The following is a 21713-nucleotide window of genomic DNA, read 5'->3' as shown; positions in this document are numbered from 1 at the left end:
TTATATCGTATCTACCGCCGCCAGAGTTACATTCATTTTATAGCTCTGTTGTTTGTTACCTTCAGCTCTGTCGTCTCTTACCGTGGCCTTAGCATCTGGAAAACAATTCGTCTCCTGGTATCCGACGCACGGGCCAGTGCGGAACATCTCCACTTATGGACCAGTAAGCTTTCGAAGGCTTCTCTTCAATATAATCATCGAGTCTAGAATCGCGAAGTGTGGTATTCTCCGCAGACTATGAATCTGTAGACCAACATATCGTTGTCTTATGGCGGCCTTTTATGCATTTTTGATATTTGTCACTAAGGACATGCCTCGTTGGTCCATCTTGAGAAATTGCTGCTTTCTCGGCACTTGGAACGTGTGTCGTTAAGAATGAAGTGTCACGCGAAATCAACTGTCGCTTTGGAATCACCCGGTGCAATATATCAAGCTGGCCCCACTCAACGCCCATCAAAGTAAAGGTTTCTACCAGGTCAAGAACAGCTAGAATCACAATACCGAAGGTACATGTATAGAACCGAGACTAAGCTCTGAGTCCCAGCTTTTCTGTCAATCATAGCGGTTCCGAAGGATGCGACTGACTAGTCCAAACACGCAGTAAAGCTCATATATGCAGTGAGATCAGTAAGCGATCTTATTCAGGGTGTAGAGCAGAACTGGTTTCTTAATAGATGGAGTGCTGGCTATTAAGATTATTCCTTTTGGCTCTAATAACATAGCGGATTATCATGATTGCCGGGTCATAGACCATCACTCGATATGAACAGAACGCTTTTCTTTTTTTTCTTTTTTTTTGTTTAATTCATTCATTGCATGCAACCTTACAGTTATGGCAATATCGCACTTCTTATCCTGGACTTCCGAGCACCGGAGCTATATTGGGTTATTATTATATAACCTTCGTAGGAGGGGATATTGTAGATGGCCGTCACTATCCACTGGGAGTAGGAGGCTATATTGTCGGTGATATCTGGAGCAACATGGGTTATGTGCTTATTTACCTCGGAATATCCGGAAAGTAGCGAAATCCCGTAAAATTCGCCTACATAACTACCGAGTCTATTATAAATCTACATTCCGGACGCCAAACTCGCCCGGGAGAGTGCTATTACTTCGGGCGGTACTGCCGCGCATTCGTGGTGTGCCAATTACAAAACGGCACAATACTTGGGTCATGTTCTCACTTGTCACACCAAAACATCCCGACAGCACTGCATGTCGTTGCATAGATATCGAGGGTTAGGGTTTTTCCTCGCGAAACGACGAAACATCATTTTACACAAAATAAACAAAATAAGAGATACCCTATTAAGAAAAAAACCGCTAGGACTTTTCCAACACAGTCTTGAAACCTTGCATATGCGCTTTACGCCGCTTATCTCACCCCCTCCTTATTCCGAAATCTCGAACCTACAAATTGCCGTGAGTAAGCAACACCCAAACTCACCAACGCGACCATGGGCATTATCTGGAGCAAGACATGCACTCACCCCAAACGACAACACTGCTAGTTTGCTACCTTCCAGGTTTGTATTTCGTCATGTTGAAACGCTATCGAGTCCATCTTCACTTTACTGACTTCACAGGATGAATGAGACTACACGCTTCTGAGCGTCCCTATCTATGGGTATGAAAATTATGTCCCAGCAGGCCTCCACCCTACTCTCAGCGTTTTCCTTTCAGACCCGGTAGCAAGCAGATTGTAGAATATCCCCGTCGGTTGTGTCGTCTATTCTTCACCGGAGTGAGGGAGGCTACGGGGGTGTGGTTGTGGAGGTAAAGTAGTGGGAGGGCAAATACCCAGAAAGAGCTTCAAAAGACTCAAAACACACCACAGAACACCGCCAGAAAATCGAGAGAATTGATACAGAATACATCTAGTCATATACATAGTCCTCATAGACGACGGGAGAGTCATTCAACAGAACTCCACGACAGAACTCCGCAGTAGGAAAATGTCCCCCCTCCCCACCTTTAAAACCTCACCCATGAACCAAACAACCCCACCCACAGCTCAAAGCTACAGCACCACAATCCAACCCACCGCGGACACCGCAAAGACATAAAAACAAGAACAATAGCACTATCCGCCCGCCCACTAAACGTTGTCACAACCCATCCACCCCAAACCACAACACCACAACACGACGTCGTCTCCCACTGGTATTTGACGGTATAGAAGCGGAAATAAGCATAAACCAGTTTATTAAACTGTTCTCCCATTCGGACAGACGGTTTGCTCCTATCGATCTATCGTAACCCTAGCCCTGGAGCTCACCCTTACCCATTTGTAATTGGAAGCTGTGGATCTAGCGATTTGGGACAGTAAGCCAGTCATTTTAGAGCCGAGATCTGGCGTATGGATTTAGACTCTTGGATCTACTGTGCCTTGCCAATATTTCTCGTGTGTATCTTTTATTTTGTTTTGGCGGGGGAGGTGGTGGTGGGGTAATTGCATACTCACTAGGACTGATTGTCATTCACTTTGGCTCCGGTACATAAAATCGATTCCACGGGTACTAATCCAGCTTAAATACATCTAAATACAACTCCGTAACCGATTTTTCGATTTCCACGAACCCCTCTCCCCCGCCCGACCTACTGAGATTGTAGGTATCTTAGGAACTGGGTTGTTTACTTGAAATGACAGATGAAGACTTCAACATGTGTAGAGTATCTCAGATCTTAACCAATCGGAATTGCCTTCTCCGGCTCCTCACTTAATATGGCTAGTATTTTCCCCATCCCCAGCTCCTTTGCGTAATCCAAACACGTTCTGCCTCCGAGATCAGGTATTGTGGGATCAGCTCCCGCTGCAAGGAGTACCCTTAACGTGACTTCATTATTCCCTCGCACTGCCCCATGGAGTAAAGGCATGCGGTCAGTATCTGAATTACTGTCGAGGACGGCCTTCATAAGATTTTCGCCTCCAGACATCGCCACGTGGTAATGGAGGAAAGAATTAGTGCCGATCGCGTTCGTGGTAGTCCAATACGATATCATATCTTTAAAGATCTGAGGATCATCCAAGTGGAGTAGGGCCGAAAGTATCCGCCTACCCTCAAGGGACATCCAGTGGCGTCGGTCTAGGGGAGGTTCGAGATGGCCGAGATTCGGATATCGCCACTCGTTAAACAGTAAATCATGTTTCATAGGAACCCGGATCTTGTATATACTAGATTCCTCCGCCAGCGGCTTATCTGAAAGTTGAAAGTCGGTGAAAGGTAAAGAGAATACTGAGGTGTTTGACCCAATGGAGAAGGTGGACCACTGTGTCCCACGACGCTGCGAAGTAGACAAGGAGAATGATGAAGGCATGAGCATATCACGATTGCGGTAGGGGCGGCTGTTTCGAAGTAAGGCTGTGAAGGACATTCGTGACACTACCGACATGATTGATGTTGAATCAGAGCAGCGCACATCTGTGCTGGTCCCTAGATGGGTAGGTAGGCGCTCGATCTCAGATGATGAGGGCTCTAGATCGGCGGGGGAGGTAGGGGGTGTAGCCAGAGCCGGGATGGCCTTGGTCACTGTTGTTAGAGTTTCGAGAATGTCGTTTAGAGAATCCACCATGCTTTCTGCTTCAGCTGAGGACTCACTGCATTGGTTATTAGATGATTATGTAGTTATAGACTAGATAGGGCGCTTTCAAAGTTTCCTTACCTCATCCATATTGTAAGAAGTAATGTTAAAGTCGCCTTATGTTGCTGGATACGTCTTACGAGGATAGTGAGATTTGAGTTCTCCCATGTCCAGCGGAGTCGGCTGTAAACACTCATTTCTTTAACTGGCGCCTTGGGGAGCTCATATGCATGTGGTAACGTCGCCACAACAGGCAACTTTTTAACCCGCTTCGGCATTAAACCATCAATTATCCTTTCTAGCTGCGAGAAGGTTAAAGTGCAGGAGGCGAGTGTGACCGCCAACTGGGTGGCGTCGGTCGCCATTGCTCCCAGCGGAGTCATTTCCTCCCGTTTCGATATCCTAGCACGAAGTCTTGTTAGGGCGTACTCGAAATCACGCACTTCCGCGAGGATCTCTTGCGCGATATCGGGCGCATTAGTGCAGGCGGATATGAAATTGTCTATGGTCGTGTAGGCGGTAGAAGCCGCGAGGAGGAGACCCACAACTGATGCTGCGACATCCATGTTGATGGTCGGCGATGTTGGTTAGCATTCCGGAAAGGCTGCGGAACCCCGCTTGCCAGTTGTCCCAAGCCACAAGACCTAACCCCAACTCATCCCGATTAGTCATTCGCCAAGAACTACAAAGCGGGAAAGCAGAACTGAGGTTTACTAGGACTCAACATCGAAACTACATATAGCCAACAAGCTGCAAAAAACATGTAGATTTATGACAATACAAAGTGGGGACCATAGTTTTGGCAAGAGATATTATGGATGACTACTTGTATTGCCTATCCTTTTATCACCATTGTTAGTCGGAAGTTGTCCCTTTTATCCCATGGACCGTAACGACGTAAAAAGATTCGAAATCGCAACCACACAATATCCTTTGTGTTATCATGGTTAGCCCTTCGACTGTATCTATCAAAATTTAGTGGGGAAAGTGATTTTTTTAATGTGTGTATTGTAGGATGCTTGGATGACAGTTGGTAACAAATCTGAATATGATTGAAAACCCCTCTTTTTTCTGTTTTATTTGATGAAATCTGGTGATAGGAGTGATTTTTTGCAATAAAAAGTCCCCAACCCGTACAAATTCTGCAGCCATCTTGCTTGAATGCTTTAGATCTGTATGTAGAATGATATTGCCTACTCAGTTAATATATCGAAGTTCACCCTTGGGGTAAAATAGTAGAAATTACAGACGAAAAATATTGTAACTACATAGAAGTATTATTTGCACTGTGGCGGTACTGAATTACATGATGACGTTACTCCAAAAAATTCTATAGAGCCATATTCTGCATAATTCCCATAAAAATATGTAAACAATAATGGTTAATGTAAAATGGGAATGCAGCTGTATGGGTCTGTTTTTCTGAAACCAGGAGCATATAGCCCTAAATCAACTATATAAAAAAGAGCTAGTTCTTAGTGGCTGTGGTTGCGAAGTTATTGTGATATATGTGAATTTCCGGTTTTTGTATGGGAAAAAAAGGGTTTACTCTATAAGAGATAAAGCCACCAGGAGGGAGCAAATCATTGATTCTAAACAGTCCCAAAATACCTATCTATGTCACTCTACTAGCTCCCGAAAACAGGCTGATATTGACAAATGTAGTTAGGAAATTTCCCCTACTCATTGTTGTCAATAGGTAAATTAAGGACAAATATGTCCCCAAATCGTTAGGTTACGGTCCATGGGATAGGCTAAGAATTCCAAATTAATGATTTGAAAAACGCAGACTCCTGTGTCATGTGTATGGCTAGGATATTCATCTTATTCAGGCGTTGTGTTGAGTTAAAGCATTGAAATCTGGGTGCCTTTCTGTGTTGTTAGGTCAAACGTTGCATCACTTTTAGTGACCCCCGTGTACATAACTCTGTCTAGACTGGTCGGGTCCATTCGTTAACCTGATGCACGCCCTTAACCTTCATCGCTTAAACAATCATAGAGAAGCGGACGGATGGAGCTGTCGCGTGCCCAGCCCTCGGAAGTAGGCGCCCGCTCTTCCGAAAAGGCTTCTCCCTTCTCCGGAGGTACAGAAGCCTGGCCTCGGAGTACGCTGTGGATATAGCGCTCTGGCTGTTTTCCCGGGGCTGTTACTCACATGATTCCGATAGAAATGGGTTTCAGCTATGGCTATCAAACAACTATACTTGAATGAAGCAAGAAGGGTTTCGTGGACATTGTAACTTTGTGAGATTAGTATTGGGATTGATTGGGAGGCTTTGCCGTGTTACTATCTCGTTTGTAGCGAGAAATTGTTATGTGAGACATGAACCAACGAGACCACCAGGTGCACGACGTACAGCACTACGAAAAGGTCATCACCGTACGCACCGGTACCGTCCACCACCCCGGAGTTGATCAGCCTATCTCTCAGTTAACTCAGAAATAAACAGCCAAGTCCAATCGAACGAAGATATGAGGTAGATACAAATCTCGACAGAAATCCAACCGGCAAAACCTTTCCGGCGAATGAGAAGTACCTCCGGAACGATCGAGATGGCACCCCCGAATTTTCTGCGTCGATAGCATGAGGTGTGAAAGCCAGTAACATTATTCTAGGGTCTTTCCCGAAAGTATCGCCGTACGGATAAGATGCTATTATAAGCGCTAATGAGCTCCGCGGATTAGCCAGGCCAAGCACTATATCCACAGACGCAACAGTTTTGACTTTGCTACGCCGATGAGACCCCCGTGCTCCGTAGAAAACAGACCTCATTGGAGGAACCGGAACACACCCCCGGTAAAAACGTCAGAAAACAGCCTGTTATATAGAGAAGGCATAAGTCATCACCCGATTTCTCAACCACGGCCACTTGCCCGTCACACTGGAGTCATAAAATATCACTCGTGACCCAAATCATATCCGATGTTCGGAACAAAAGAATAGAAAAGCGGAAGAGCTGACCTTCTTGATTGGCCATTTAATGCCCCTTTTATACAAAAATATCGATGCCAACGAGACTGAAAACATGGCTGCATGTTGACATCTATTGCCAGACTCTGACAGATTTTCCAAATACTATGTACCAATCCCCCGTTGCACCTCCCTTATGTATCATCACTCGTGACCTTCACCATGAACACGCACCCAATCCCCAACCACAGCAAGTCATCTGTTATATTGCTGTCAGGTATTGCCACCCGGAACCTTCACTACAAACAATCACCCGATGCTTGGGTCATGCCGAGTCACCCGTCGCATCCTTGATCACACATTATCACTCGCTGTTCAAATCTTGAGGAACCATTGTAAAAATGGGGCATTGCGACATCGGTTATGTATGGTAATTACTCATGTATAAGGGATGACTCATAGTTGGAACAAGGAGGCTTAGCGCTAGGATTATGTAATCAGGGGATCACGTGGTACTAAGAACTATCTGTATATAAGGAGTAACAAACTCCCATAGTTGTCGCTGGAACTCAGCGGCGCAATAGTATCTTCTTTGCACTATAAACATAGTCCTCACAAAGGTCACGTGTTCAAACCCTCCTCAAGTCGTCTATTCTCCCACACTCCAATCCACAACCATCACAGTTTCCAAGCACAGCAACTCACCCGCCAGATTGTTCCTCACACACTATCACTCATGCCCCCATCACAACACATCACCTGAGACACCAATCATATCGACTCACCCGTTATAGTCGAGTCATGGAATATCACTCGCCTTCCACCAATCAAAAATCAACACCCGCTCACGTGCTGTCACATACTCCTTCATCACGCTTTATCACTCGGAGTCTCAATCACAGTCAATCACCCGAGTCTTGGCCATCATAGTCCGTCACCCGGATCTTGGCGTCACGTGCCATCACTCGAGGCGGGAAACATGGAACGTCACTCGCAGCGCGTAACGTGAACTGTTACTCGCGGTCTGGAGCACCATTGATCACCTGGTACGGAGTGCAGGGGTAAGCGGAATACCCCGTATTATTACTGAGCGGTCTTCCTACGGCCGCTAATTATGATTACAACCCCGGAAGTCTCCCGGGAATGATATCTTTTCCATGAAATCCATTCATGTCCGCATCCGCATATCTCCCAACTAATTATCACATCCCAGTATAACTAGGATAAGGGGTGGGAAAGGTAGCTCTTCTGCAGTGGTGTCTGTTATCCTTCACCCCTTTGTTCGTCTTCACAGAATCATAAGCTCTCACTCGCCCCTCTTGGCGTCACGTGCGCACACCGCGCACGAGCCGGAGGGGCATCAACGATCATGCGCCATTTCCAGCTCTCTCCACTGCGCAGTGCCGAACCGCAGAAAAGCTCTATAATGCCCCAACAACGCATTACATACCTCCCCGGAAGTGCTGCCGCACATGATCTTGTCCCCATTAATGGCATCCATCTCCGCGCGCGCCCGCCTGCCTGTCTCCCACACCAGCCCACCGACCAAAAGCAAAATTAAAGACCCTCCCCATTCCACCGCAATCCGCACCACCCCCACGCCCCCCGCCGTCCTTTCGTATTCCGTATTCACAAACGCTCACTCGCTCTTGGCGTCACGTGCACTCACTCGGCGCGAGGGGCATGAATTATCACTCGTTACTGGAAGAGCCAATTACCGAAGGTATAAGCGGTGACAGAACGCCATATAACCCCAAGAGTGTCCCCCGCGAGTACTATACAATTAGTCCATGATAACGCGATCTCCAAAAAAGTAGCTAATTCTAATTACATCCAGCAGTCTCCCCTCCACCCGCTCCCTCCCCAGCCCTAGCCTAGTGTATCCGCGGCCACCAATCCACACCCGCCCAGCTCCACCACGAGCGTAGTACCAGAGCGGAGCTCGAAAAAGAGTACCTCCACCACGATTAGTTACCGCTCTGTTATACTCTTCACCTCTCTTCTCTTCCCCGGCACCAGCTCCGCCGGCCCACCCCGCCGCATCCCTCAAAATGTGTCGTCTACTCCACAGACACTCCCACACTAGACACGTAGCTACCTGTAGGGCAGCATTTCACAGTCCATCCATCAGCCTGTCAACGAGCACGTGGCCTATCACCTCTCGCCCAGTGCAGCCAGCGCCAAGACGGCCAAGACCCGCGCCACACCCGGCGGCGAAGCGACAAAAATAGCAGCTGTGCTGTTTGTAGAGTTGAGTGGCGGCCCTTGCCGATGATGTAAGAAGCTTGAATGTCTGTTGCTTGGTGCTAGTGCGTTGTGTGGTGTTTATTCTACGGGTTATGGGGTGGGTGTGTGTGGCTGGGGGGCCCCCAGGGGGGGGGGAGCAGAGGGTACGTTAGGGGGTCGGATCGGGGGGGTGTCTGGTTGTAGTCTCTAGAGGATCCTAGCTACGGCACCCCCTAATCCACCACACCTATCTTCCTACGCCCAAGACAATCCTCCACCAGAGAGAGACGTCAAGCGCCAATAGCCTGAGCCATGATCCCCTCCACAACCTTGAATGTTTGTGTGCCATGACCGCTCTATGGCAGCTGCTATGGACCGGGGCACAGCCCTCGGCCGGCTGTGAGGAATGCACCTTCCTCCGGCCGGTGGGCATCTCGGCAACCACGCATTCCAGCCAGCAACACCGCCAGAACGCGTCCTCCGGGCTGAGATAAAAAGGCCCTTCTTCTTCCCTATTCCCTCCTGCCCCGTGCGTCACCAGGCGTCCTCCAAAGCACACATACACACTCTCTTTCATCCACGCACCCAGGCCGGTCCGAGTGCCCCCATTCAAACCACACAGCCACACAGCCATGCAGCTCCCCCTCCTCCCCCTCCTCCTGGTGGCGCTGACAGCCACATCCTCCATCACCCCCAAGCCCCCCCTGCTCCAGGGCACCGCGCGCGGCTCTTCTTCCCCCACGAAGCGCCGCCGCCCGCCTCCCGTCCCCCCGAGGCCCCGCAAGCTCAGGGCCCCCAAGCGCGGCGCCTCCGCCCCGCCCCGCACACCCGCACGGCCACGGGCCTCCAAGGGCCGCGCCTCCAAGGGCCCCGTCCCCGCAAAGGCCACCGCGTCAACGGGAAATCCCGCCCGTAGCGGCACTAGAAAAGGCGGTGACGGCGGCGGCCGCGCGGGGAATCCTGCGCATGCCTGCCCGGTGCGTACCCGCGAGGCACAGGAGGCTCTGGATCAATGGGCCGTTCTGTTGAGCGTGATGGGCGCGGACGGGGGCCGCGGACGTGTCAGGCAGGGGGGTGGCGGATATGATGGGGGGCGGGGGTGGGGTGGGTGGTGTGGTGTGGAGTCCGTGGTGTACGTACATGTCGCGACGTATATATGCGTATGGGCATCGGTCTGGGATAGAGGAACTTGGAGCGTGATTGTGCCTACATCCGTATATACGTGTGGAACGACCGTGATGAAGCCCTCGGGGGACGAACGGTTCGCAATGATGGTGTGATGGGGGTGTGGCGATATGTATCTGTTCTCCTCCGGTGGGTGGCATAGTGAGTAAGTACTACGTAGAGCACGATATCATGACTATCTCTGGGTGAAAGCATGTATAGGGCATAGTCATATCAGTACACTACGGCACTAGTAGTAGTAGTGGCCCACCTCGCGACCGCGGGGTTCCTCCCGCCTGAAAATCTCCTCCTCCTCCTTCTCTGCGTGGTAGTTTGTGGGCTACCTCTGCGTATACATTACATATACATGTAGCTAGTAGTTGCCCACTTCCGGCCGGTTGTGAGTTAATTTTAGCATTATAGTCTTCGAGAGTATCTCATAGCCAGGACGAGCGCTCCCGTAAACGTCTACGTCTTCCTGTAGTGACCCCGGCGTTATTTCAATTTCAATGCCAGCTCCAGTTGACGCCACTCCGATATTACTATCCAGTTAATGAGTTGATTCGGCATGCCCGTGTCACTCACTGCCTGTCCGCTCCCACCTAATCTTTCTGGGGTGAGCCGGTTGCGATACAGGTTCCGCTTCCTAAACCACCCCTGCCCTGCCGCTGCCGACCAATCGGAGCGTTGATGCAGTACTTCGGGGGCGGGGATAAGTGAGAAGGCACGGCCCTTCACGTAACCTCGGCAGGGTGGTGTACCCCCGCTTACCCCTATATATCCCCGAAGTACAGAGTAGAGAGTGGATACATCCTGTCCTCTGTATATCACCGATAACTGCATGTTGTCGACACAATCCTCGAGCCTTGGCGCATTCCGATCAACAGTCTCCTAGCTCGGCCCCCCAAAATGGTTGGACTAGGACTGCTAGAGAGCTTGTCTCGGCGGGGGCGAGCCTCGTGCCACCGGTGAGCAGCACAGCCGGCCGCTCGGTCGGTCGCGAGGGAGGAGGAATGTGCGTACTAGTACATGTCCGGCATCCCGAAATTCCTCCGGCCCGGTGAGTGGCTAGCACCTCGGGCACCGTGCATTCCAACCAGTCGGCCAGCCAGCGACACGGCCAGCGACCGACACAGACAGAGGCCTGCACCAGAGATAGGCACGAGGCCGGGCGAGAATATATAGTATAAAAGCCCTTCTTCTTCTCACCTCATTATTCCCTCCTCCTTCATTGCATTCGTTAGAGAAGCTTACATACACACACACACACTCACTCATCCACGCACTCAGGCCGGTCCCAGTGCCCACATTCATTTACACCGCATACACAGACACACGCGCTCATTCACTCACACGCACTCAATCAGCAGTACCCGCATTATTGTTCTCCCAGCCTCCCCCAGCCACACAGCCACACACAGCCACCGCCATGCAGCTCCCCCTCCTCCTCCTCCTCCTCGCGCTCAGCGCCACCACCTCCGTCACCGCCCACGCGCTCGCCGCCCCCGCCGCGCCCCACCGCGTCCCCAGCCGCGACCCCGACCAAGGGCAGAACCCCATCCCCATCCCCATCGTCCCGGCGCCCCCGCCCGCGCCGCCGTTCACAGCACCGATCATCACCAGCCCCGAGCCCGCGGACGGCTCCCCGCCAATCATCATCGATGCCTCCCCGGGGTTGCGCAACACCCCCAACAGCGCCCGGGGGGGCGGCCGCCGCGCGGCGCCGCGGGCGAGGTCACGCGCTGCCGCCGGCGCGGGCAGCGCCCGGAGGAAGGCGGGCACACGCGGCCGTACGCGCAGCGGTGGCAGCAGGCCTGCCGCATCGAGGGGCGTGAAGGCGAGGCCGAGGGCGGGGTCGCCGAAGGGGAGGGCGGGGAGCGTGCGCGCGGTCAGGAAGGGGAAAGCGGCGGGGCGCGGGGGGCGCAAGTAGTGGGTTGGGTGGTGTTGGATCTGTACCGGGCAATTGCAGAGCGATCATAGATGGTTACGGTTACCCTGGCTAGAACCGGCGGTAAATGTTTTCCAAAAGGACTTCCATGTACAGTAATCATTGGGGCGTTTTTGTCGCCAACAAGATTTCCTTTTCGGTCACGGTTGGGAAAGAATGCCTCCCCTGCTTTGGATCTTGCGAGAGGTGGCGGGGGGGCGGTTGGGTAGGTAGGTCGGGCAGGGGCTTATGTAGTGCGATATTGCCATAACTCATGTGAGGTTGCATGCAATTAGTGAATTAAACAAAAAGGAAAATGAAAAAAAAAGATTGCCTCCCGCAATCTGATGGATCGTTTCCAATGTGGGTGCATCTTTGGCAATTGTCGGCTTTTTTTTTTTTTTTTTTCTCGGGACGAGTGGCGTTTAATTAAGGGCGGCTGTCACGCAAAACCAACTGTCGCTTTGAAATTGCCCGGTGTAGTATGGATGATTAAATTGTACAAGCGTGCGCGGGGGGTCACTGTGTGGGGGTGTTCGCCGCCAAGATTTGGGGGGGGTGGGGGTGTTTGCTGGGTGTTCGCCCAAGTGCAATGAAAATAGTAGGACTAGGACTCACTAGAGCTTGGCCCAGTAGGTAAATAGGTAGTTCCCCTGTCAAAACGGTAGGACTAGAGCTCATCTCGGCAGGTTTCCAACGGTGGAAACCGGTTCTGGTACAAGCCAAAACCGCACCAATCACTAAATCAGTGAAGTCCAACCGTGCCAACCGTACCAAGTACCTCTCTTGATTTTTGAACCGAGTTAACCGTCTAAACTGTGGTTCCATGTCTTGGCATACATACCATGAAAAGCGCCCGCAGAATGGGTGTTCATGTTCTCGAAAGGGTGTTTGAGCGCAGGAAATTGGGTATTCCAGCTGACTAAGTAGGGTGTTGTTGTTGGAGCTCAAGAACAGGGTTCGATGAACCGTTTAAACCGTCGGTATAGCCAGTTTTGAAGATTTCTGGGCCGTTCAAAGAATGTATTGAAATATCTCAAGAACTGCACCGACGTCAAGTTAAATGGTTCAGTTCAACGGCTTTGAAGCAAAGAACTGGCAAACTACCGGAAACACTGTGTGTCGGCAGCGTTTGCAATGAAACGTCGGTTTGGCGGTACAGACCGGTCAGTGAGTGTTCAGCAAAGGGTAGTAGGGTAGGACATAGGACTACAGCTCGCGATGTCCGCGGGAGGGGGGGGGGGGGTGGGGGCGAGCCTCACCGGTGGGAGCACAGCCTCTCGGTCGGTTGCAAGGAGGGGGGATGTACTACATTTCCACCCATTCTTCCGGGCCGGTGAGTAACAGCTCGGGCACGCATGCGAACCAGCTAGCCAGCCACCCACGAGGCCGGGCCGACAGATATGAATATACATATAGATAAAAGCCCGTCTTCTTTGCTCTTGATTCTCCTGCTTCGTTCGGTTCGTTCGCTGAGTTTACACGCACACACGCTCACTCATCCACACAGCACTCAGGCCGGTCCCAGTGCCCACATTCATTCGCACCCCATACACACACACGTGCGCTCATTCACACACGCATTCAGTCAGCAGTACCCACCCATTGAGCAACCACCCACACACAGCCACACACAGCCACACAGCCATGCACCTCCCCCTCGTCCTCCTCATAGCACTAACCGCCACATCCTCCGTCACCGCCCGCGCGCTCCAGCCATCCTCGGCCCCCGGCCCCCATCCAAGCCTCCACACCCGCCAGCTGCGACACCCCATCCCCGTCATCCCGCCGCCCCCGCCGCCCCCGCCGTTCCCTCAACCAATCATCACGGACGTCGAGCCCGCATCGGACGGCTCCTCACCGATCATCATCGACGCCTCCCCGACCTTGCGCAGCCCCCCCAGCTCCCCGGGCGGTGGACGCCGCGGTGCGCCAAGAGCTGGGGTGCGCGGAAGTGGTAGAGGGCCCGGCGGGCAGCGCAGCGCATCGCCGCGCGTAGGCTCAAAGAGTGCGAAGGCGCGGCCGAGGGCGGGGTGGGCCCGGGCGGGGGCGCCGAAGGGGGGCGTGCGCAGAGTCAAGAAGGGGAAAGCGGAGATGAGGGCGGCGGCGCGACGGGGTCGGCAGTAGTGGGTGGTGGTGCATCCGTAGTGTAGTGTAGTGTAGTGTAGTGGTGGTGGAGTAGCGGGAGGGAGGAATTGAGAGTGTTGATTGTGCCCTGGAGTTGTAGGTGCGGATTGTTTTGTCTTGCGGGCTGTCTTTATGTATAGCATATCTAGTGAAGGGGTATCCTGTCTAGTGGACGCTTCTGATATTCTGAATATCTGCTGGGCGGGCGGCCCCATTCGCCGGACGTTTTGAGGGACAAAACTCATAGGTATAAGCAAGTACATCTCTTCCTCGCAACGTGTACCACCTATCATTGCCAGTAAATAAGACAAGTTCGTGCAACCCAGATGAGTCGTGATGTAAATGTAGCAATGATTATCGATATGAGTAGGATCTGGATGGTGCTAGGGTATCCGCACATACACATCTAGCTATTCTCCCTATCACCATTTCGGCGCGTTATAGCAAAATGTCCTGCGGATATGTAGTGACGGTGATATGGGACAGAACAACCGCACCCGTTCGCGACCTGCGTAACCCTGGACCCATAGTTCCTACCACAGGAACGATTGACTCTCACCCGCAATTTCAAGCACCCCCAGGCACCCGATGCCCAGCTCTAGTTAAATGTCCAAGGGGCCGTCCCGGCGCGGCCACCGCGCTACCGACCGCCGCGGAAGCCCTCCCGCGCATTATCTCCTTTCTTTTAATTTATCCATCTACTCACGCGCCCCAACACAGGAATCAAGGCACAGTGCAAAGCTGCCTATTCCACCGCCAGCCTCTACTATATCCCACTCCACCTCCGCGTCTGTCTCCTCCCTCTAATCACGAACCCTCACTCGCCCCTTGGCGTCACGTGCGCTAGCTATGCGCGGCATGAACCATCACTCGGCGTTGTAGTGCCACCAACCACCGAGGCACGGAGATCCAGTATCCTCTGCCAACCCAGCGATTTTCCGCTACATCCATCAGCGAGCCCATGACGCCACAATCGGGAGAACCACCAAGCCACGGCACGCCAAGCCCCGCGCCGCCGGCGGTCATGCGGCGTAGATGGGGCTTGGTAGGTGTCGGTGGGCGATGAGATAAGACGTTGGAATGTTGCGGCGGACTGGCTCGTGGCGCATCAATGTTGTGGTGCAGGCATTGAAGCACATGTGTTTCAACACGTTCCGGCGGATTCATTACGTGGTCGGCCTTGGGGAAGTGGGTGGTGGTGGTGGTGGTTTCTGGAGGCTATAAAACAACGCTGCAGCACCCGCCTCGCCACGCTTCTCTCCCTGCGCCCGAGACAGTCAGTCCCTTGGTGGGAGTGGCCGCGATGCACCAATAGCAGGAAGGCGTCGCTAGACTTGGTCTTTCCCCATCCCTTCTTACACTCACGCGCCATGACCGGTCTGGGGTCGAGATTCGTGGTATTCGGATATGGGCGACACCGGTGAAGAGTACGTGCTCGGCTGGTGGCGCGGAGTGCCCATGGTTCCGGGCCGGTGAGCACCTCCGGCACTGCACCAATACCAGGCAGCTGGCCGGAATGCGCCATGCACAAGAGTGCGGGCCGATGAGATAATATAAAAACCCCTTCTTCTTCCTCCCTCCCGTCCTCCGTTACCAAAACACCACACTCATCCATCCCACTCAGGCCGGTCCTACCCACATTCATTTCCACCCCCCCACACACAACAATAACAATGCAGCTCCCCCTCCTCCTCCTCCTCGTAACCCTCACGACCCTCTCCTCCGTCACCGCCCGCGGCCCCCCGCCATCCCACCACGCCAGCATCACCCCGCGTAACCCCCACGCTAACCCCTACGCCGCCCCCGTCCCTGTCCCTGTCCCCGGCGCCGGCACGCTCCTCCGCCGAGCCCCAGCCCCCGGCATCCCACTATACAAGAAAGGGCGCTCGCGCAGCCCCTCCCCTCGCGGCCGCGCCTCCTCCCCCCGTCCCAAGGCGGGCAGCAGCTCGCGCTCACGGTCCGGGACGCGGCAGCGCAGTGCGTCGCGCCGCGTCGGCTCCCAGAGCGCCCGCCGCCCGGTGTCCGCCGCGCGGCGTACAAGGGCGGGCGGCGCGGCGGGGACGAGGGCGCCGCCGAGCTTGCAGAGGGAGAATCAGGATCCGCAGAGGTTGGCGGGGATGGTGGCGGAGGGGGGTGGCGCGGGAGGGAGTGGTGCGGTGGGAGGGAGTGGCGCCGCTGGAGGGAGTGGTGCGGCGGGAGGTAGTGGTGCCGCGGGGGGGAATGGTGGGAGTGCCAGGAGGGTGGGGGAGAGGAGGGTGCCGACGTTGGGGAGGGAGGATGCCACGGTGGGGCAGAGGTAGAGGGAGGAGGGCGAGGGAGATATAAGGCAGGGGGGGGTGGCGCGGGGTGTGGAGCCGGTTAAGGGAAGATAAAGATTGGGAGAGAGGTGAATGGTGTATAGTGTATGTACCCTTTATTTAATAGATCTGAGCTTGAGTCGAAAAGCAGTAATGCAGCACGATACCCCCGGCCCCACAAACCAAAACCCGTAGAAAGCAAGCCTGGCTATCATATGTAACAAGCGGAAAAGAGAAAGGAACAATCCACCTGTGTTCTGACCTAATTGAGGACGCTACCCGCCGACATGATATCGTCAATGGCCTGCCCCGTCCACAGACAGCCTGTAGTGGCTTACAGACGGGTAGACTATTCAGAGATACCGCATAAAATACCTGCCCATATCGCAAACGATATACAAAACCGAAGGTTCGGTACCCTCATAGATATATATGTCTATATACCTAATTTTTCGGCAATGCACTCGCGCGCTAACTAAATAAGTTTATTCAGTCGTTAATTAAAGGGCAAAGGACTTTTATGCCATGGCTTTTAACGAAAAATGACTCGCATACCACACGGAAAATGTTTGAAACATTAGACCAAGGTTTCCAGTGATTTACCGGTTTTAACCGGTTCAACGCAACCGTTTAAGTTAACAGTTGGTCCAGTTCTTCTCGCCCTCAATACATGGTTTGAATTGTGTCTGCACAACCGGTTATTCCGACGGTTTAAACGGTTTGTACAACTCATGTTCGTAAGTTCGAACACCCCAGTTCCTGAGCTCGAGCAGGTCAGTTCCAAAGCTCGAACACGCTGTCCGAGAACATGAACACCTATTTTTAGGACTGTTATCACGGTGAGTATGCCAAAGCATAAACCGCAGTTTAAGCGGTTAAACCGGTTGAAAGTTCCAGTGTTCCTAAAGGTCCCGTCCGTCCGTTTTGGGGTGCCGGACTGAACGGACGGCAAGATTGATCCGTCTTGAGAGGCGCTCTAGAACAGACTGCGCCCCGGGGGCACAGGACTGAAGACGGCCGTCATGACCGCCGGGCTCTTGGCATTGCTGATAAATTGCATTAGGGATAGAGGAGTTCTGTTGAAGTTCAGTATACAGATTTGAGAAGTACTTGGGAGAAGTGGATTTGGAATCATAGGTCGTGATTCTGCGGTCAAGCGCGGTCTTATGTAGTCATATGCAGTCATATGCAGTCATATGCAGTCATTCGCCGTCCCCCACCGTCCCAGACAGTCAACTGCAGTCAACTGTAGTCATTACCCTATAGGCATGTAGTTACAGGGCCCTGCAGGGCCCGCCCGTCATTTGCAGTCCCCTATTTCCAAGGACCGGACGGACTACCCCCTGCCGTCCGTCCAGTCTTCTCCTACATTAGAGGACCGGACGGGGCCCTGCAGGGCACCCGGGACGGCTAGGAACACTGGTTGAAACTGTCAAGATAAATAGTTAGTACAGTTGGCACAGGTTCAGCTCCTTGATTTAGTGGTCGGTGCGGTTTTGTCTTCTATCACAACCGGTTTCTACCATTGGAAACCTTGCATTAGACTCTGGTACCATTGAGCGTTGCTCCACCAAAGGTCCACAATGTGGACTACCGTTGTGCACCAAATGGCAGCGAGTCCTTTCGTTGCCAACAAGAGGGGGGGGGTATATATTCGTCAAGTTCGTGAAGTTTTGTTCAACTTGCCGACTATCAATGCACAAGAAACAACCTTATGTCGACAACCACATATATATAAAGAATGAAAGAAATGTCTGAGTACTGGACTGATTACATGTAATTGTAGTTGAAAACCATTGTATCCGGGTCTTTTATCCCTGGAACTCATGTCAACGAGACCTATTAATGGCATGCGAGTCTTTTGCCACTGAAACACGTGTTATGTAAGACGTACTGATGGTATCCGAGTCTTTAATAGTAAATTCGTGGTACGGAAGTCCTTCGCCCTTAATTAAAAGCTCGGAAATTTGCATAGGACAGCAACTTCGCCACGTTCACCGAACTTCACTTTCTCCTGGCCAGCTGCAACGGCGTCAAACCCATCTCCTCTCCGGGAGATCCCTGGTAACCCCCATCCACGCTCGCCCCGCCCAACACCCTAACGCTCGCCCCCTTCTGAATCAACAGGTCCATCATGGACTCCCTCGCCTTCTGTATCACACATTCATACAACGGCGCCCACCCCGTCCCTCTCCCGTCGCCCAATTCATCCACCCCCGCCCCCGCCTCCAGCAGTACCTTCAGCACCCCCACCCACCCCGCCCTAACCGCCGTCTGCAACGGCGTCGGCCTCCCCCTCACCCGCGCCCCCACCCACCCCGCCTCCGCCAACACCCCCACCATCCACGGCCTCTCCCGCACCGCATACAACATGGCATCCCCACCCCTTATCTCCCTCGCGGCCCCCTCCGCCACCAGCGCCCTCGCCACCCCTTTGTACCCCCCGCGCAGCGCATAAAACAACGCCGTACCCCCCTGGTTATACTCAAAGTCCGGGAGCGCCCCCCCACGCAGCAAGGCAGCCACACAGCCCTCGGCGTTCTGTGTCACGGCGTGATGCAGCGGCGTCGCGTGCTGCGGGTGGTGGGTGTTGATGCTGTAGCTTGGGAGCGCGGCAAACAGCGCGGTGAGCAGCGGCGCGTGGTCCAGCGTGATCGCGAGCGTCATGTACTTGGTCGTGAAGAAGGCGCCGGCGGCAAGGGCGCGCGAGAGTTGGCGGGGGTTGTTGCGGTAGATGGACCATGTCAGGACGTGTTCCGCGTGCTGCGTCACCGCGTTGTCGAGCTTGTGGAGGAACACAGAGTGGAGGTGCCGGCAGCAGAGGTGTAGGTGGAAAATGGTGCGGAGGAGGAGGTATTCGGCGATATCGAGGTGGAGCTCGGGGGGGAGGGAGAGGAGATTGGTGGTGGGGAGGGCGGGGGGGAGACTGGTGGGGGAAGACTGGCGGAGAGATGGATCGGGCCATCGAGGGGTAGGAGGGTGGAGGGGAGACCGGCGAGGGGAAGACTGGTGGGCATCGAGGGGGGGCCATCGAGGGGGAGGATGGCGGGGAGGAGGGGGGAGGGGAGGCCATCGGGGTGGAGGATGGCGGGGAGGAGGGCGGAGGGGAGCCCGGCGAGGGGAAGAATGATAGGGGTAGATACAGGCGGGAAGACTGACGGGGTGAGAGGGGGGGCCATCGAAGACGGGGAGAAGGAAGGTGCTGGAGATAGCGGTAAGGTCGGTGATGTGGTGTGAGTGGTCCGGCCGGGATTTGAGAGCCGGGGGAGACGAGGGTGGGGGAGGCGGTAGGGGGATTCCCAAACAGCGTATAGCGCCCACTGGAGGAGTCATAGAACGTCTTCGAGAGTTGAGTCGGGGCCAACACATTGCGGTGGGGGTAATCCCTTGCTCGGCGATTGTAGTTACTTGTTTGATGGGGTTGAAGTCTGGTGATGGTTTGCTCAGCTTTGTAGAATTATGGTGGTCGCACAGCTGAGAGCCACAGATCGGTTTGGAATGTGGCTGGTCAGTGGCTTGTTGTGTGGGCTGATACACGATTTATGAAAATATGTCGTAACAAAGTCCACCATTCCGCGAGGGCAGTGTTAAGAGATAACGTATAGCCTAGTGTTTCTAACAGTTGTAAACAGTTGTTGTTTCAGTAAAACCGAACTGAACTGAACTGAATAGAAATTGTCGAGAACTGAATGGAATTGTTTTTCCAAACAGTTGTAGAGAACCGGTTTGAACTGGTAAACCGACGAACCACGCTGGTAGTACTACAGTCGTGTCTCAGTAGTTTCCAGAGCCCTCCATTGGTAGTAGCCGAAACCCACCAACCCCGAGGGTGCGATTGTCCACACTGCAATATCAGTATAGAACAAGATGGAGACGGGGAAGATGACCATGTATACATATCGTAGAGTCCTGTGAGTTTACATGATGATTCAATTGTTTCATGGGAGTCCTTAGAAACACCTCCACACCTAAAGCACCAGCCAGCCACAACGGGACCCTCCCAAACCCCGCCATCACATTCAATGACTTCCCCACCCCGTCCAACCCAACTCACCGCACGTCCTCAGCGTACCGGTGAAAATAGCATGAATCTCACTTATCTCCCAGGTCTGGTGTGAGGGTCACGTGACGCCACCCCTCGTGGGTTATTTTGATTCCTAGCGATACTGATGTTGAGCGCTGGGGATGGCGTGGGGTGTGCGGTGCGAAGGATAGCTACTGCGAACGGAGCGCGAGCGGTGAAGACAGATGTGGAGCCTACGAGTGTTGGATACTCGTTTTCTTCTTCTTCGGAATGTCACGAGCCGGGGGTAGGGGTGGGTGGGACGATTGCGTCGCGTCGGCTGCTTAGTCATTGTGCAATACATGTAGTTAGTAACGGGGATGATGCACGTTTTGCGATCAGAGGTTGTGCTCGATATGGGCATGGTGCTTGTATTATGTAAGTCTTTGCCGCGGCCTGTCTGAGAAAATGAGAGTCCAGCCACGGAACAGCGAAGTTCAATCGTGTCACAGCACCTACTTATGTGCCACGACGTTGAACCGGGAGTCGGGCAGCAACGACATATCACCCCGAACTCGGCGGCCCGCTGCGGGATGGGCGGGGAGAGGTTCTACGCGTTGGTACAGGCGCTGGTGAATGGTTTCCAGCGGAGAGCAGTCTTCCTGCGGTGGTCTTGAATTCGTATACTGGTTACATATTAGCCACGACCATGGTGGCCCTCTGGTCCAGCGACGAGCAACGTCCAGCGGCGAAAATATCTGACTGGGTGTAATTGAAGACGTTTCTAGCGAGAGGAGAAGTAAGATGATCATTGCATTCAATTGATCTATCGAATGTAAGAGGGATTTGGCCCATACTCTATTTATAGGAAGACAGAAGGGGATGTTTGACACGTGTATGCTGTCTGGAAGACAGATACAAAGGAACACTTCAGACTGTCGTAACAACGACACGATCACCATGAACAAATACAGCGAGACAACAAAGCAAAGTTGTCAAAAACAACAGGTGTGCCTAGCAGCATTCGCCTTGAGATAGCCTGGAGACCGTGGGGTAGGCCTCTAGCATTGCGCTAGAATGGAACAACGGGTGAGGGTGGATGTTGGTGGAGTTCTGATCATTTTGGGGATACGGTTTGAACGGTTTAGAAATTCTCAGAACCTGTTATACCGATTGTTTAAACGGTCTTTACATGACGTGTTCGTATCCTCGAACACCGCACTTGGTCATCTGGAAGACCCAGTTCCTGAGCTCGAAGACCCTGGTCGAGACCCTATTTTGCGGAATCATGTTATGGTATTGGCATAATTCTAGGTTAATCACGAACGTGGTTCAGTCAAGGACGACCTGCTATTCCGGGCCTCAGCAAGCACCCACTAGACCTGTTAGGGATCAGCGTCGAAGACGTTTGAATAAACCTACTGACTTGTTAAAAGGGGAGGACAGTTCTGACAAGCCTGAAATATCCTATCA

At 53.1% G+C, this 21713-nt stretch overlaps 7 protein-coding genes across 7 annotated transcripts; 5 read left to right on the top strand and 2 right to left on the bottom strand.

The window, feature by feature from the left end:
• Positions 1 to 2688: 2688 nt before the first annotated feature.
• On the bottom strand, positions 2689 to 4151 carry H6S33_007012 (uncharacterized protein; the record flags this gene model as incomplete). The annotated part of the gene is made up of 3 exons (XM_044838643.1): positions 2689 to 3601; positions 3667 to 3797; positions 3852 to 4151. The coding sequence occupies 3 exons, from the start codon at positions 4149 to 4151 to the stop codon at positions 2689 to 2691; spliced, it is 1344 nt and encodes a 447-aa protein (XP_044689176.1).
• A 5203-nt stretch (positions 4152 to 9354) lies between these two features.
• On the top strand, positions 9355 to 10002 carry H6S33_007011 (uncharacterized protein; the record flags this gene model as incomplete). Its single annotated transcript, XM_044838642.1, has 1 exon — positions 9355 to 10002. The coding sequence occupies one exon, from the start codon at positions 9355 to 9357 to the stop codon at positions 10000 to 10002; it is 648 nt and encodes a 215-aa protein (XP_044689175.1).
• A 1313-nt stretch (positions 10003 to 11315) lies between these two features.
• H6S33_007010 (uncharacterized protein) lies at positions 11316 to 11816 on the top strand (the record flags this gene model as incomplete). Its single annotated transcript, XM_044838641.1, has 1 exon — positions 11316 to 11816. One exon carries the CDS (start codon positions 11316 to 11318, stop codon positions 11814 to 11816), a length of 501 nt encoding a protein of 166 aa, XP_044689174.1.
• A 1644-nt stretch (positions 11817 to 13460) lies between these two features.
• H6S33_007009 (uncharacterized protein) lies at positions 13461 to 13940 on the top strand (the record flags this gene model as incomplete). The annotated part of the gene is made up of 1 exon (XM_044838640.1): positions 13461 to 13940. One exon carries the CDS (start codon positions 13461 to 13463, stop codon positions 13938 to 13940), a length of 480 nt encoding a protein of 159 aa, XP_044689173.1.
• An 843-nt stretch (positions 13941 to 14783) lies between these two features.
• Positions 14784 to 15465, bottom strand: H6S33_007008 (uncharacterized protein; the record flags this gene model as incomplete). Its single annotated transcript, XM_044838638.1, has 2 exons — positions 14784 to 15151; positions 15306 to 15465. The coding sequence occupies 2 exons, from the start codon at positions 15463 to 15465 to the stop codon at positions 14784 to 14786; spliced, it is 528 nt and encodes a 175-aa protein (XP_044689172.1).
• Positions 15466 to 15613: 148 nt separating this feature from the next.
• On the top strand, positions 15614 to 16240 carry H6S33_007007 (uncharacterized protein; the record flags this gene model as incomplete). Its single annotated transcript, XM_044838637.1, has 1 exon — positions 15614 to 16240. One exon carries the CDS (start codon positions 15614 to 15616, stop codon positions 16238 to 16240), a length of 627 nt encoding a protein of 208 aa, XP_044689171.1.
• A 2368-nt stretch (positions 16241 to 18608) lies between these two features.
• H6S33_007006 (uncharacterized protein) lies at positions 18609 to 19474 on the top strand (the record flags this gene model as incomplete). The annotated part of the gene is made up of 3 exons (XM_044838636.1): positions 18609 to 18673; positions 18760 to 19045; positions 19091 to 19474. The coding sequence occupies 3 exons, from the start codon at positions 18609 to 18611 to the stop codon at positions 19472 to 19474; spliced, it is 735 nt and encodes a 244-aa protein (XP_044689170.1).
• Positions 19475 to 21713: the final 2239 nt, after the last annotated feature.

This window comes from Morchella sextelata, assembly GCF_020137385.1.
Source record: "Morchella sextelata strain SCLS chromosome Unknown scls_22, whole genome shotgun sequence".
Classification (NCBI taxonomy): Eukaryota; Fungi; Ascomycota; class Pezizomycetes; order Pezizales; family Morchellaceae; genus Morchella; species Morchella sextelata.
This window is presented reverse-complemented; position numbering and strand designations above follow the sequence as displayed.